General features: G+C 45.2%; 1 protein-coding gene across 12 annotated transcripts in view; it reads left to right on the forward strand.

Annotated features, from left to right (window-relative positions):
* Nucleotides 1-16,234, forward strand: part of rnf150a (ring finger protein 150a) — a 155,694-nt gene that overhangs the window by 69,893 nt on the left and 69,567 nt on the right. For all 12 annotated transcript variants that reach the window (XR_010976068.1, XR_010976067.1, XR_010976078.1 and 9 more), the window contains exon 2: nucleotides 13,526-13,776. Coding sequence is in view for 9 of the 12 variants with exons in the window: in XM_068043310.1 (XP_067899411.1) it covers nucleotides 13,526-13,776 (251 nt within the window). In the remaining 3 variants the exon portion in view is untranslated. The remainder of the gene's footprint in view (nucleotides 1-13,525; nucleotides 13,777-16,234) is intronic.

Here is a 16,234-nt window from a genome sequence, read left to right on the forward strand (position 1 = left end):
CAGAGTAAAAAAAAAGAGTTCTTTGTTTTGAGTAGAAGGTTCAGAAACAGCTCTTGATCTGAAGTGCTGGCTTTCAATTTCTTAATTTTATTTTGAACCAAATATTCAAACAAACTTGCAAAATATATAAATATGGAATTGACACCACTACATATAAAGAATTAAATTATGAAAATATAGCACTAGATGGAATTCACACTAAGCAGAAAAATGAACTTCCGTTTTGTAAGTCTGAACACAATTACCAAGGCCCTGTAAAGCAATGGAGCAAACTACTTTGATCTTTCAATCAAAGACACCATCTACCGTTTAATTGAAATTATAGTAGCTATTCAAAAATTTGTGAAAATGGGATGAAGTCATTCCAAGAAGGTGACCTTGCTCTTTTCACTGAATAGCCAATATTATTAGGCATGTGATCTGAAAGAGTCCCTCAGATGAAAATATAATGAATATGTGTTGACTATCTAGCAGAAGACTGTTTTTCATGAGTAAATTATTTTCTTACCTGCATTATCTATGCCATATTTGTCTGAAAGAATGAGGAGAGGGTAAGTAAGGTATTAAATTGCACATTAAAACAGTATATCTGTAGTCTATCTCCTATGAAGCTTGGGTGAATTACCAATATAATAAAAGCAATAAACTGCAGATACTGGAAATCTGAAACAAAAACAAGAAATACTGGAAATACTCAGCAGGTCTGGCAGCATCTGTGGAGAGAGAAGCAGAGTTAACTTTTCAGGTCAGTGACCCTTCATCAGAACTGGCAAATGTTAGAAATGTAATAGGTTTTAAGCAAATAAAGTAGGGGTGGGGCAAGAGATAACAAAAGGCAAGGTGTTGATGAGACAGAGGGTCACAGAGAATAACTGACCAGAAGGTCATGGAGCAAAAGCAAATGCTATGTTAATGGTGTGCTGAAAGACAAAGCGTTAGTGCAGAGAGGGTGTTAATTGACAGAAAAATGAACAACCGTGGCCCAAAGCACAAACATGAAAAAGAACAGTGGGTAGGCACATGGTAAAAAAAATGAATGATGAAACAAACTAAAATAAAATAAACAAATTTTAAAAAATAACTAAAAATAAAAAGGAGGGGCCCGTCATGCTCTGAAATTATTGAACTCAATGTTCAGTCTGGCAGGCTGTAACATGCCTAATTGGTAAATGAGATGCTGTTCCTCAAGCTTGCCAATGAATTACCAATGTTGGCCCAGAATTCTCTGCAAAAATAACAGCAAGTTGATGGTGCACACTGTTAGTAATGTGTAATATGCCCCCACACTTTTGTGTGCTGTGAGTTATGAATCTCTACAAATTGCAGGATGATTTGCGCCACTAATGTTAGCCTCACAAAAAATTGCAGCTTGTTGTCATCCTCTTCACGAGTGTCCAGAAATTTCTGCATTTGTACTGTAAAAGCAAATTAAACTCACTGCATAAAGTTAGGGCTGCTATTTCATGGCATTGGGACCCTGTCAATGGGGTAATTTATCGTTCCACTGACCTTTCAGTTCAAAATTAGATAGTAATTAATGATAATTGTTCTGCACATGCCACATAAAACACACAACCAGGTCCATGTTAAACTGGGGAAATTATAAAAGGAGATAAATCCATCACAAAAATGCATTAGGGAATATAACTAAATGATAGAACTGAAAGAAAACAACGAAAACACAGAATGTAAAGTGCTTGTTGGCGGCACCTTCAGGAGCAGAGAGCAGTCGGACCTCTTCAGGAGTTGGCCCGTGCTGACTGAGTTTGAAAAAAAAATTCCAACAGTGGCATCACAGGAAAGTTGCAAGGTGATTGGTTAGGGAGTATCTGTAAATAGTTGGGTTAGTAAAGAGAAAGGTAAGGTCTACAGTTTTTTTAATATGTAGTAAGTAGTTTTATTTTAGGGAATCAAGGTACCCAGTGTAAATAATCTCTAATTTTTGAGTAATTTAAGGGAGTAAATTAAGGGTAAGTCATGGCAGGGCAGCTCGGCAGCATGGAGTGCTCCTCCTGTGCAATTTGGGAAGTCAGGGACACTTGCAGTGTCCAGGGGGAACACGTGTGCAGGAAGCGTCTCCAGCTGCAGCAACTCGAAATCCGCATTTCAGATTTGGAGCGACAGCTGGGGACACTGTGGAGCATCCGCAAGGCTGAAATCATTGTGGATAGCACATACAGGGAGGTGGTCACACCGCAGGTGTGCTCAGGCAGACAGGGAATGGGTGACTGTCAGGCAGAGTAGAAGAACTAGTTACGTAGTGCAGGAGTCTCCTGGATCTGTCTCCCCCTCTAACAGATATTCTGCTTTGAATACTGTTGGGGGAGATAGCTTCTCAGGGGAATGTAGCAAGAGCCAAGTCTATGGCACCAGTCTGTGGCACCACGGGTGGTTAATCTGCACAGGAGGGGAGGAAAAAGAGTGGCAGAGCTATAGTGATGGGGGAATTCTATCGTAAGGGGTACAGATAGGTGTTTCTGTTGGCGCAAGCGTGACTCCAGGATGGTATGTTGCCTCCCTGGTGCTAGGGTTAAGGATGTCACGGAGCGACTGCAGGACAGTCTGAAGGGGGAGGTCGTGGTTCACATTGGTACCAACGACATAGGTAGAAAGATGGATGACTAGGTAGCAGATTAAATAGCAGGACCTCAAAGGTTGTAATCTTTGGATTACTCCCAGTGCCACGTGCTAGTGAGTATAGGAATAGGAGGATAGAGCAGATGAATGTGTGACTGAAGAGAGGTGCAGGAGAGAGGGCTTTATTTTCCTGGATTACTGGGTCTGTTTCTGGCAAGTCTGCGTTTGCTGACAATGCCGCCACTAGGTGGTGCTGCACTGGCACATGTGCAAATGCAGCCTGCTCAACTAAAACGTCACAGTCAGCGACGTTCAGGCAGCTGGCAGGACTAAAGATGGCGCTGCTCAAATAATCACACAAAGGCAATGTAAACACATGGCAGCACACAATGGCCGGAGAGATCGGCTGGCTGGGGAACGGCCGGAGAGATCGGCTGGCTGGGGAATGGCCGGAGAGAGCGGGCGGGGGGGAAATGGCCGGAGAGGGAGGGCGGGCGGCGGGGGGGGGAATGGCCAAAGAGAGCAGGAGATCGGGGGGGATGGGTGCTGGCCGGAGAGAGCGGGCGGAGTGGCTGGAGAGGGCGGGTGGGCGGTGGTGGGGGGGGGGGGGGGGGGGAAGGCGGGCGGGGTGTGGTGGGGGGGAATGGCCGGAGTGAGTGGGTGATCGGGGGAGAATTCTCTCCCACACCCCGCTCTATCCCCTGCTCTCTCCCCGCTTCTCCCCCACACCCTGCTCTCTTCCTGCTTCTCCCCCACACCCCGCTCTCTCCCCGCTTCTTCCCCACACCCCGCTCTCTTCCTGCTTCTCCCCCACACCCCGCTCTCTTCCTGCTTCTCCCCCACACCCCGCTCTCTTCCTGCTTCTCCCCCACACCCCGCTCTCTCCCTGCTTCCCCGCTTGCTCTCTCTCCCGCATTATGCAATGACATCATCTGGGCATGCGTGTACCAGTCTTGGCAATTTTGGTGATGACGTCATCCGCGCATGCGCCAACTGGTCCTGGCAATACGGAATGCAAGGCACGCGCAGAGAGCAGGAGCCCGTTTGCGCAAGTGCACAGGTTGGTGCATTCGGATGACGTTCCCGCCAAGAATCACTTTGTTCTGGCAAAGGTGGGACCTGTACAAGTCGGACGGGTTGCACCTGAACTGGAGCGGTACCAACATCCTTGCAGGGAGGTTTGCTAGTGCTGTTGGGGGGTGGGGGAGGGTTTAAATTAATTTGGCAGGGGGATGCGATGCAGACTGGAGGTACAGTAGGGGGTGATGCACAGCCAAATATAGCAGAGAAACTAAGTCAGTCTGGAAGGCAGAGCAAATATAGGCCTATTAAGGCACAAGTGAATAATGCAAGGCTGGATTGCATCTATTTTAACGCACGGAGTCTTACAAGTAAGGTCGATGAATTGAGGGCATTGATTAACACATGGGAATATGATATTATTGCTATCACAGAGACATGGTTGAGAGAAGGGCAGCTTAATATTCCAGGGTATAGAATCTTAAGGCATGACAGGGAGGGGTGTAAAAGAGGAGGTGGCATTGCACTCTTGATCAAGGAGTCAATTACTGCAGTAAGGAGGGATGATATCTTAGAAGATTCCTCAAATGAGGCCATATGGGTAGATCTTAAAAACAAAAAGGGGGCAATCACTTTGCTGGGAGTGTACTACAGGCCTCCAAACAGTCAGGCAGAGATGGAGGAGCAGCTATGTAGGCAAATCTCAGAGACGTGTAAAAATAATAGGGTAATAATAGGGGATTTCAACTTCCCCATTATTAACTGGGTTAGTCTTAGTGCAAAAGGCCTAAAGGGGCAGAATTCTTAAAGTGCATCCAGGAGAGCTTTTTGAGCCAGCACGTAGAAAGTCCTACAAGAGAAGGAGCAGTACTGCACCTAATCCTAGGGAATGAAGCCGGACAAGTGGTAGAAGTGTCAGTGGGGGAGCATTTCAAGGATAGTGACAATAACTCTGTAAGATTTAAGGTCATTAGGGAGAAGGATTTCAGTATGATAAAACAGGATCTGGCCAAAGTGGACTGGGGGCAGCAACTTGTAGGAAAGTCTACATCAGACCAGTGGGAGTCATTCAAAAAGGAAATAGTGAGAGCTCAGGGCCAACATGTTCCCGTAAAGGTGAAGGGTAGGACCATTAAGTCCAGGGAACCCTGGATGTCAAGGGAAATGGAGGATTGGATAAGGAAAAAAAAGGAGGCTTATGGCAGATTCAGAGGGCTGAAAACAGCGGAGGTCTTAGAGGAGTATAGAAAGGGAGTACTTAAAAAAAGTAATTAGGAGAGCAAAAAGGGGGCATGAAAAAACACTGGCGGGCAAGATAAAGGAAAATCCCAAGGCGTTTTGTAAGTATATTAAGTGCAAGAAGATAACCAGGGAATGAGTACGGCCCATTAGGGACCAAAGTGGCAATGTATGTGTGGAGCCGGAGGATGTAGGTGAGGTTTCAAATGATTACTTTTCATCAGTGTTCTCAATGAAGAAGGATGTTGTAGGTGTAGAGATCAGGAGGGGGATTGTGATATGCTTGATCAAATTAACATTGAAAGAGAGGAGGTATTGGCGGTTTTAGTGGGCTTAAAAATGGATAAATCCCCGGGCCCAGATGAGATGTTTCCCAGGCTGCTATGTGAGGTAAGAGAGACGATTGCAGGGGCTCTGACACAAATTTTTAAATCCGCTCTGGCCACAGGAGAGGTGCCAGAGGACTGGAGGACAGCGAATGTGGTACCATTATTCAAGAAGGATAGCAGGGATAAACCAGATAATTACAGGCCAGTGAGTCTAACATCAGTGGTAGGGAAACTATTGGAAAAAATTCTGAGGGACAGGATTAATCTCCATTTGAAGAGGCAGGGATTAATCAAGGATAGTCAGCATGGCTTTGTCAGGCGGAGATCATGTCTAACAAATTTGATTGAATTTTTCGAGGATGTGACTAGCTGTGCAGATGAGGGTAAAGCAGTTGATGTAGTCTACATGGACTTCAGTAAGGCTTTTGATAAGGTCCCGCATGGGAGATTGGTCAAGAAGGTAAGAGTCCATGGGATCCAGGGCAATTTGGCAAATCGGATCCAAAATTGGCTTGGTGGCAGGAGGCAGAGGGTGATGGTTGAGTGTTATTTTTGCGAGTGGACGCCTGTGACCAGTGGTGTACCGCAGGGATCGGTGCTAGGACCCTTGCTGTTTGTAGTGTACATTAATGATTTCGACGTGAATATATAGGAGGTATGATCAGTAAGTTTGCAGATGACACGAAAATTGGTGGTGTCGTAAATAGTGAGGAGGAAAGCCTTAGATTACAGAGATAGGTAGGCTGGTAAGATGGGCAGAGCAATGGCAAATGGAATTTAATCCTGAGAAATGTGAGATGATCCATTTTGGAAGGATTAACAAGGTAAGGCAATATACAATGGATGGTAGGATCCTAGGAAGTACAGAGGGTCAGAGGCACTTTGATGTACTTGTCCATAGATCACTGAAGGCAGCAGCACAGGTAGATAAGATGGTTAGGAAGGCATATGGGATATTTGCCTGTATTAGCCAAGGCATAGAATATATGAGCAGGGAGGTTATGATGGAGCTGCATAAAATGCTAGTTAGGTCACAGCTGGAGTACTGTGTACAGTTCTGGTCGCCACACTGTAGGAAGGATGTGATTGCACTGGAGAGGGTGCAGAGGAGATCCACCAGGATGTTGCCTGGGCTGGAGCATTTCAGCTATGAAGAGACTGGATAGCTAGGGTTGTTTTCCTTAGAGCGGAGAAGGCTGAGGGGGGATCTGATTGAGATAGACAAAATTATGAGGGGCATAGATAGGGTAGATAGGAAGAAACTTTTTCCCTTAGCAGAGGTGTCAATAACCAGGGGTCATAGATTTAAGGTAAGGGGAAGGAGGTTTAGAAGGGATTTGAGGAAATCCAGAGGGTGGTTGGAATCTGGAACACACTGCCTGAAGGGGTGGTAGAAGCAGGAACGCTCACAACATTTAAGAATTGTTCAGATGAGCACTTGAAATGCCATAGCATACAAGGCTACGAGATAGATTATTGCGCCCATTGCTCAGCAGGGTTGTAGATTCCCCATTGGTCTTGCTGCACTTTTATCAGCAGCTTGTAGCCCAAAATTAATTTCAGCTGTAGGATGAGAAAAGAAAATCTACTTGTGATGCTCACTGCGATATGCTTCTCTCCAGCAAATGCTGGGCTCTTGCGTTAAAGAGCTTGACAAATTTCACCTAAAGCACTTCAGAACTAGCATGCTATCAAATGACAGGGCCAGATTACCAGCTGTGTGGTGGTGAAATGTGGAACCTCATTGCGACAGTGTTAATGAAAGCACAGTTCTGCTTCGCAGCAAGTGCTGTTTAGATGGTTAATATGGGGCTGAATTTTACACCCCCCACCTCCCCCAAAGAGGGGGATGGTGGCAGGGGGTGGCGTAAAATGGAGCGGAAGGTCTGGGAGCCCTTCCCGACCTGCTCCCGCCTCCGCCGCCACTTTACGCAGGGCGGCAGCGGTGAAAAACGGCCCGCCTGCCACAGGCCAATCAAGGCCCTTAAGTGGCCACTTAACGGCCACTTAAGGGCCTTTGCCCGCCTCCACGGGGACTTTACCCGTGACTGAACTGGCGGCCAGGCCCGAGAAAAGCCGCCTGTTAAAAGCAGGCGGCTATCTGACGTCCTGGAGGAGGCCCTCATGATCGGGTACCCTGTGCCTGTAGGAGTGCCACCCCCGATGCCCCAACCACCCCGAACATGTCACTCATCCCCCAAATCGACCACCCTTGCCTTGCCGGGGCCTGCCTGATCACCCCCGGTGAGGCAACCAAAACCTACCTGCGTTCTGGGGTCCGCGACATCTTTTTGAAGCTGGACTGTAGTCCCAGCAGTGGCTACCGCTCCCGGTGGCACTACTGGGACAGGTAGCTGCCGGCCCACTGATTGGCCGGCAGCTCTATTAGGCAGGACTTCCTACCTCAAACGGGTAGAAGTCCCGCCTCACACCAGTTAAAGCCTGGCGACCAGCAAAATACGGGTCAGCTCCAAAGGCGAGGCGGAAGCGGGTTTGCCACCGACTTTTCTGTTAGTGGCCGGCAAACATCCGCCCAGGGTTAAATCCTGGCCATGACTTCCCAGGTTTTGTGTGGTGAGTTCAAATATGGCGTATTTCGGGGGTGAGCAAGTTTGTATTTTAGCATGTATTAAAGCATAGCCTGAAGCATTTTGTCTTTTGGGTGCACACAGCTGAGAGATGTTTGCAGCAGATTGACCAAAATGACGCTTGACATTATAGCAAAGTGGACCATTTTGAATCTGCATCATCAACAGCAACAAGAAAAATGGTTATTGCGAGTGGAAGCCTGTGACCAGTGGTGTACCGCAGAGATCGGTGCTGGGACCCTTGCTGTTTGTCGTGGACATTAATGATTTAGACATGAATATAGGAGGTATGATCAGTAAGTTTGCAGATGACACGAAAATTGGTGGTGTCGTAAATAATGAGGAGGGAAAGCCTTAGATTACAGGACAATATAGATGGGCTGGTAAGATGGGCAGAGCAGTGGCAAATGAAATCTCATCCTGAGAAGTGTGAGGTGATGCTTTTTGGGAGGACTAACAAGGCAAGGGAATATACAATGGATGGTAGGACCTTAGGAAGTACAGAGGGTCAGAGGGACCTTGGTGTACTTGTCCATAGATCACTGAAGGCAGCAGCACAGTAGATAAGGTGGTTAGGAAGGCATATGGGATACTTGCCTTTATTAGCCGAGGCATAGAATATAAGAGCAGGGAGGTTATGATGGAGTTGTATAAATCACTAGTTAGGCCACAGCTAGAGTACTGTGTATAGTTCTGGGCAGCACACTATAGGAAGGATGTGATTGCACTGGAGAGGGTGCAGAGGAGATTCACCAGGATATTGCCTGGGCTGGAGCATTTCAGCTATGAAGAGAGACTGGATAGCTAGGGTTGTTTTCCTTAGAGCGGAGAAGGCTGAGGGGGGATCTGATTGAGATAGACAAAATTATGAGGGGCATTGATAGATTAGATGGGAAGAAACGTTTTCCCTTAGTGGAGGGGTCAGTAACCAGGGGGCATAGATTTAAAATAAGGAGCAGGGGGTTTAGAGGGGATTGGAGGAAAAAAAATATTCACTCAGAGGGTGGTTGGAATCTGGAACGCACTGCCTGAAGAGGTGGTAGAGGCAGGAACCCTCAACATTGAAGAAGTATTTAGATGAGCACTTGAAATGCCATAACATACAAGGCTACGGGCCAAGTGCTGGAAAATGGGATTAGAATAGTTTGGTGCTTGATGGCTGGCACAGACATGATGGGCCGAAGGGCCTGTTTCTGTGCTGTGTAACTCTATGACTGTGGAAGCTGCATAAACAGCAGTACCTAAATAACTGAAATAGAATGGGATTCATGCTTAACGTTGCAAGAGTTTCTTCGTTTCACAGATTGGATTGCGTAAGCATAATTGAGTCAGTAAAAGATCAATAATTCTCAAACAGTTGCCTTTCTGATTTGAAAGGCAAGATACCATGTCATGTCTTTAGGAATTTATTTTTGATTTTGTCATGTGATTTGATCTGTTAATACATTTTACACATGCATAACACAATTCTGCCTTCTATTTGTAACAATTTTTATAATGCAAGAAAAATGTGGCTAGTTGCACTAATCAGATAATTATTTTGAGAGTATCTCTGTATTTGACAAAATATTACACAATTGTGTATTTGAGTTGGGTTTTGATAAAAGTTTAAAATGAATTGTTTGGAATTATGATTGTCACATAAACGTGCTTGGTCGAATGATATTTTTTAACCCACCAGCTGGAAACCTGAATATTAAACTGGTGGGGACGAACCATTCAAACTTGCAAGCTTTGAACTCTGCTGACCATGAGTGCTGAGACATATTGCCTGCTGCAGACTGGACTGTTCAGTGGTTTAATTGATCTGTGTTTGATTGTGTTAGTCTGTTTACCAATCGATGCTCACTATGCTTAATGATTTAAGCCTGCTGGGGTAGCTATTGAGACAGTTTATATGATTTTCCGGAAAGATCAGACAGAAACCTCCTTCAGTTATACAGTTGAGAGAACTTTCCAGATTGAACAGACAGAGATCCCTCTTTCAAAGGAAAGCAGCCACTTTTCTGTGTCTCGGAGAACCACCAAATCAGCATCCACGTCTTCAAACCGAAATCCTCAGGGCCACTGAATTCATCCTGACGCCAGCTGAGTCACCAACCTCCAAAGACGGTATACTCCTTTTATTTAGTTGGACAATCAAGTTAACCTCTAAACTCGAGAAAACCTGTCTGATTGGCCCTTTATATGATAACAGCGCAGAAACAAGTTAACACTTACTGAATTGGCAAGTATATCCACTTAGAAAAGAAATAAATCTGTTGTGGTCAAACAAGGAGAAGGAAAAGCGGGGAGTCCTTTGACCCCTCCTCACCTGATCGTAACAATGATACTGTAATGAGAGCTATTACAGGGCTGAATTTTACGCTGCCCCAGCGGGTTGGATGGTGGCGTGGGAGCGGCATAAAATTGAGTGGCAGGCTCTGGGAGGCCTACCCGCCCCGTTTACGCCTCTGGACAAGTTTACGCCGTTGGGTGGGTGGGGGTGAGAAACGGCCCGCCCGCCCGAGGCCAATCAAGGCCCTTAAGTGGTTACTCGTCAGCCTCCACGGTTATTTTACCCATGGCAAGAGGGCGTGCTGGGGACATGAACGGCCGCCCAGCGATAGCTGCCGGCCTTTCCGCGCCCTGGGGTGGGGGGCATGGCAGTCAGGCACAGGGTGCCCGATTGAGGGCCGCCCCCGCCTTCCAACCCATCCCCGGGACCCAAGACACCCCCCTCTCCCCAAACGACCACACCAGCTTCACCAGGGAAGGACCGATCGCCCTGGTGAGGCATGCCCCTACTTAACTTCCCTCCTTGATCCATGGCGTGGCTGGGCTGCAGTCCCAGCAGTAACCACCGCTCCCGGTGGCGCTGCTGGGACTAAGAGCTGCTGGCCCACTGATTGGTCGGCTGCTCACTGAGCTGGGACCTCCTCCCTCAAGTGGGTGGAAGTCTCGCCTCGGGACAATTAAAGCCCGGGGAACCGTATAATGCGGGACGGATCCCCGGGCTAGGCGGAAGCGGGTTCACCACCGATTTTCACGTCGGAGTCTGGCTCCTGTCCATCCATCGTAAGATCCCAGCCACAGTGTAGGAATGAACAGCCTTCAGTTAAAAGCAGGTGCTTAAAAATCAATTTTCAATAAAAAATGAATTGCTGGAAAAATGTTTTCTGATTTCTCCATAAAATTCTGTTTTGTCCATTTGGCATGTTTTCGTGTAGTATCTATATTTCTCACATCAGACACATCTCCACTTCGAGTGTTTGCTTTTGGAAGCTTTATTTTGGCTGATCAATAAGGTGCGAAACGTTGTGGTTTTGTGGGAATGTCTCAGCTACAGCATGTGCTTAGTACCGGGATATCTTCCAAATATAACCGTGGGTTTGCTAAAGTCAGTTTAAGTGAGGCATACTTAAACCTTTTACAGCACAGAGAAAACATGGCAACTTGAGGTGGTCAACACAGTAGCTTTAAACATAGTAATTTATAAACAATGGCAACAACTTGTATTTATATAGAGCTTTTAACATAGTAAAATGTCCCAAGGCACTTCAAAGGAATGAATATCAAACAAAATTTGTCACTGAGCCACATAGAGATATTAAGGCATGTGTCCCAAAGCTTGGTCAAAGCAGTAGGTTTTAAGGACCCTCTTAAAAGAGGAGAGAGATGTAGAGAGGCAGAGAATGAATTTCACAGCTTAGGGCTAGGAAGTTAAAAGCACAGCTGCCAGTGGTGGAGCAAAGAAAATCAGGAATGTGCAAGAGGCCGGAATTGGAGGGTTGTAGGGCTGCAGGCGGTTATAGAGATAGGGAGGGGTGAGGTCATGAAAAGATTTGAAAACAAGGATGGGAATATTAAAATCGAGGCATTGCCAAACCAGGAGCCAATGTATGTCAGTGAAAATAGGTATAATGGGCGATTGGGACCTGGTGTGAGTTTGGATATGGGCAGCAGAGTTTTGGATGAGCTCATGTTTACAGAGGGTGGGAGACCAGCCAGGAGAGTACTCGAATAGTCGACTCTAGAGGTATCAAAGGCATGGATGAGGGCTTCAGCAGCAGATGAACTGAGGCAAGGGTGGAGATAGGCGATGTCTGATTTTTGGATGAGGCACTTTCTGTCCTCTCAGGTCAACATAATCAATCCCATGAAACTATTTAAAGGAGAGCAGGGAAATTCTGGCGATCTGGTCAATGTTGATCCGTCAACAAATTCCACTAGAACAGGCTGTCTGGTCATCTATCTTGTGCTGAATCATGCGTATCTATGGACATGTGATTTTGCAAAAAGTTTTTTGGCTAATAACCAAAAAAAACTTCCTTGGAAGGGAGGAAAGTGGGATCTGTGGGACTGAGCTAGGCATGGAAGATTAAAACTTAAATCAAACCTCCATGGCATACTTAGTAATCCAATATCTGCATCAGGTATGTCTTCAGTACTCCAGGGTATCATTGGCTTATTGATGAGATCTGGAGAAATAGTCCTGTTACAGGGATCTACAATTCATTTATCTCTGATCTAGATACTCCTGCAAACCAGTGCTCTGTTTGGGTGGTTGTAGTTGGAGTTCAACCAACTAAAGTCATCAACAACTTGCATTTATATTAAGTAGAAAAAAGATGCGCTGGAGGGGCGAGCTTGGTGCGTCTGCGTACAAGTGGAAGTTGGCTTCATGCACGTGGTTGATGTTGCTAAGGGGCTATATGTAGACGAGGAAGAGGAGAGGGACAAAGATAGATCTTTGGGGGACTCCAGAGATATGTGTGTGGGGGCAGAAAGAGAAACCAAAATCGTGCAGTTTGCTATTGCCTTTTGTTGGTAAGTTGCACAATTTTAGCTGCTTAAGTTTCAGTACTCCTATGTATGCTTGGAAAGGGGAAGAATATTTTGCAAACCTTGTAAGTAAGTCATGTGTGTCACCACAGAGAGAGTGTTCACTCCAGTTCAGATAATCACAAATGTGATTTCTCAGCAATAAAAGCAAGGAATGCTGGAAATGCCGTGCCTACTCACTTTTTTTTTCATGTTTGTGCTTGGGTCCAGGGCTGTTCATTGTTCGGTCAATTGACACCCTCTCTGTACTAATGCTTTGTCTTTCACCACACCATTAATAGCATTTGCCTTTGCTCCATGACCTCCTGGTCAGTTATTCTGTCCTATCAACACAACATCTCTTTTGTTATCTCTTGCCTCACCCCCGCTTTACTTGCTTAAAACCTTTTACATTTCTAATATTTGCCAGTTGTGATAAAGGGTCATTGACCTGAAACGTTAACTCTGCTTCTCTTTCCACAGATGCTGTCAAACCTGCTGAGTATTTCCAGGATTCCTTGCTTTTATTTCAGATTTCAAGCATCTGCAGTATTTTGTTTTTATTTTTGTGATTTCTCAGCAGTTTTTTGAGATTCTTAAGCATGTTTCTGTGTATACCAGACCTCCGGCTGACCAAAAGGACCTAAAATTTCAGTGTAATACTGAAAACTGATTTACCACTTTTAGAGCCATGATTACCACTTTTAGTACCACTTAGTTACAACCTTAGTAAATCCTGCTTCAAAACACGTGGGTACTGATCAATTTATCAAATAAATTATTTGGTGTTCCCACAGGTTAATATTATATAGACATTGTGGTGAATCTTGAAAATCAAAATAATAGCATGTTGTGGTAATCTAAGGTTCAAAATGTCTCTTCGTTTTGTGACCTAGAAAGAAAAAGCAATTCTGTGAACTGCATTTGCAATTCAGATCTAATAATACATTCTTCTTTTCTGTTTTGCAGGTACAGGAGACATTGTAGCCATTATGATTCCCGAGCTGAAAGGGCGTGAGATTATGAGCCTACTTGAAAGGAATGTCACCGTGATGATGTACATCACAGTTGGAACACGTAATTTACAAAAATATGTCAGCCGTACCTCAGTTGTATTTGTGTCGATATCATTCATTGTGTTAATGATCATTTCGTTGGCCTGGTTAGTTTTCTACTATATCCAGAGGTTCAGATATGCAAATGCTCGTGACCGGAATCAGGTAAGGTAATTTTAATCCTTAGATTTTAACAGAATTGTTGACTATTTTGTCTTATTTTTAGAACCTTAAATATTCAGAAATAATGTTTAACCATTTGCTGTCTTTGGGGTGTCAATTGTAACAGCAGCTTGCATTTATAGGGCTGGATTTTTTTTGCTTCGTTAGAATTAGAATTAGAACATTACAGCGCAGTACAGGCCCTTCGGCCCTCGATGTTGCGCCGACCTGTGAAACCATCTGACCTACACTATTCCATTTTCATCCATATGTCTATCCAATGACCACTTAAATGCCCTTAAAGTTGGCGAGTCTACAACTGTTGCAGGCAGGGCGTTCCACGCCCCTACTACTCTCTGAGTAAAGAAACTACCTCTGACATCTGTCCTATATCTATCACCCCTCAACTTAAAGCTATGTCCCCTCGTGTTTGCCATCACCATCCGAGGAAAAAGACTCTCACTATCCACCCTATCTTAACCCTCTGATTATCTTATATGTCTCTATTAAGTCACCTCTCCTCCTCCTTCTTTCCAACGAAAACAACCTCAAGTCCCTCAGCCTTTCCTCGTAAGACCTTCCCTCCATACCAGGCAACATCCTAGTAAATCTCCTCTGCACCCTTTCCAAAGCTTCCACATCCTTCCTATAATGCGGTGACCAGAACTGCACGCAATACTCCAGGTGCGGTCTCACCAGAGTTTTGTACAGCTGCATCATGACCTCGTGGCTCCGAAACTCAATCCCCCTACTAATAAAAGCTAACACACCATATGCCTTCTTAACAGCCCTATTAACCTGGGTAGCAACTTTCAGGGATTTATGTACCTGGACACCAAGATCTCTCTGTTCATCTACACTACCAAGAATCTTCCCATTAGCCCAGTACTCTGCATTCCTGTTACTCCTTCCAAAGTGAATCACCTCACACTTTTCCGCATTAAACTCCATTTAGAAGGCAGGTTTTTTGCCAGGTTGAGAGCCAGAAAATTGGAGGGGAATCCGCTGCCATGGAACTCCACACCGTAATGCCGATTTCTGATTTTCTCAGAGGCGGCACCTCCACCATGATGGGATCGTAATTTAAATCTGTTACATACTGTTTTGCGTGTATTTGTATCTAATTCAGTGCGATCCTACCGGGTATTCACAATCTTTTGCATGACATGCGACACTCACGTGCCTTCACTTTCCCGGCTTTAAAAAGCTGGTGTCACCGAGGCGAGAATCATCAGTGCCTGCAAAGGTTAGGTAAGTTATCCGTTATCTTGTGGAATTTCTTCACATCAGACATTGCTGCTGAGCTCAATCTGCAGATGTGAGGGAAGGTTGGACCTCTGCAAGTGAATACTGTTTAGTGGGGGGGAAGGGAAGAACTCTGCAAGTGGATACTGTTGGGGGCTGTAAGGGGTGAGCTCTGCAAGTAGATACTGTTGGTGGGGGGGGAAGAGGGGAGCTCTGCAAGTGGATACTGCTGGAAGGGGGAAACTCTGCAAGTGGATACTGCTGGAAGGGGGAAACTCTGCAAGTGGATACTGTTGGGGGAAGGAGGGAATTCTGCAATCCAACATCAGGTGACGCTGTTAATGGCGTCGCCAATGCTGCCCTGCCATGTGATTGGGGGGGGGGGGGACAACTGCTGTCATTATGCTAATTTCACAGGTGGGACTGCCACCATTTTGCGCACCGCTTTCGGTGGCGGGATAATAAAATCCAACCATGCAGTGCCTTATAACCTAAATGTTAGCTGGAATGCATTGCCTGAAAGAGTAGTGGAAAATAATTGGATATCCATTTTAAATTGCAGCACTGCAGGGAAAAAGTAGGGGAGCAGGACTAATTGGATAGCTCTAAAAGAGCCAACACACGGCTGTTTTCTGTATGATTCTATAAGTCAAATAAGGAGATCATAGGTGGGGTGATCAAATGCTTGATCAAAGAGATGGATTTTAAGGAGAGTATTAAAAGATGGGAGGGAGGTAGATTGGCGTTTAGGGAAGAAATTACAGCATGGGGTCTAGGTGGCTGAAGCCACTGCTGTCAATGTTGAAGTGAAGTGAAGGGGGGGTGGATATGGTTTACAGATAGCCTTTTTTTGAATGCAGAAACATTGCAGAGACTTAAAAAAATAGACTATGGATTTTTAAAAGGAGAATACATTACAGGAGATCCCCAGAAGAACCCAGTAGGTCAAGATTTCAAAGTAACTGATCTTTTTCAAAAAAATCTTGGCATTGCATCCAAGGATAAGTTACTTACAATTCAGGCTTTAATATCTATTTGTAACTAGATATATGCATATTTACCATGATTAGCATGCAGCATTACTGGGGAACTTGTTTCTCAAATCACCATGGGATATGTTCATTATAAATAGACACCTTGTGCATTATATAAATAGAAGATGTGCAGATCACTCCATGAATGAAGAAAATCACTGAACTTGCAGCTCAAGAGCAAT

This window comes from Heterodontus francisci, chromosome 1, assembly GCF_036365525.1.
Source record: "Heterodontus francisci isolate sHetFra1 chromosome 1, sHetFra1.hap1, whole genome shotgun sequence".
Taxonomy (NCBI): Eukaryota; Metazoa; Chordata; class Chondrichthyes; order Heterodontiformes; family Heterodontidae; genus Heterodontus; species Heterodontus francisci.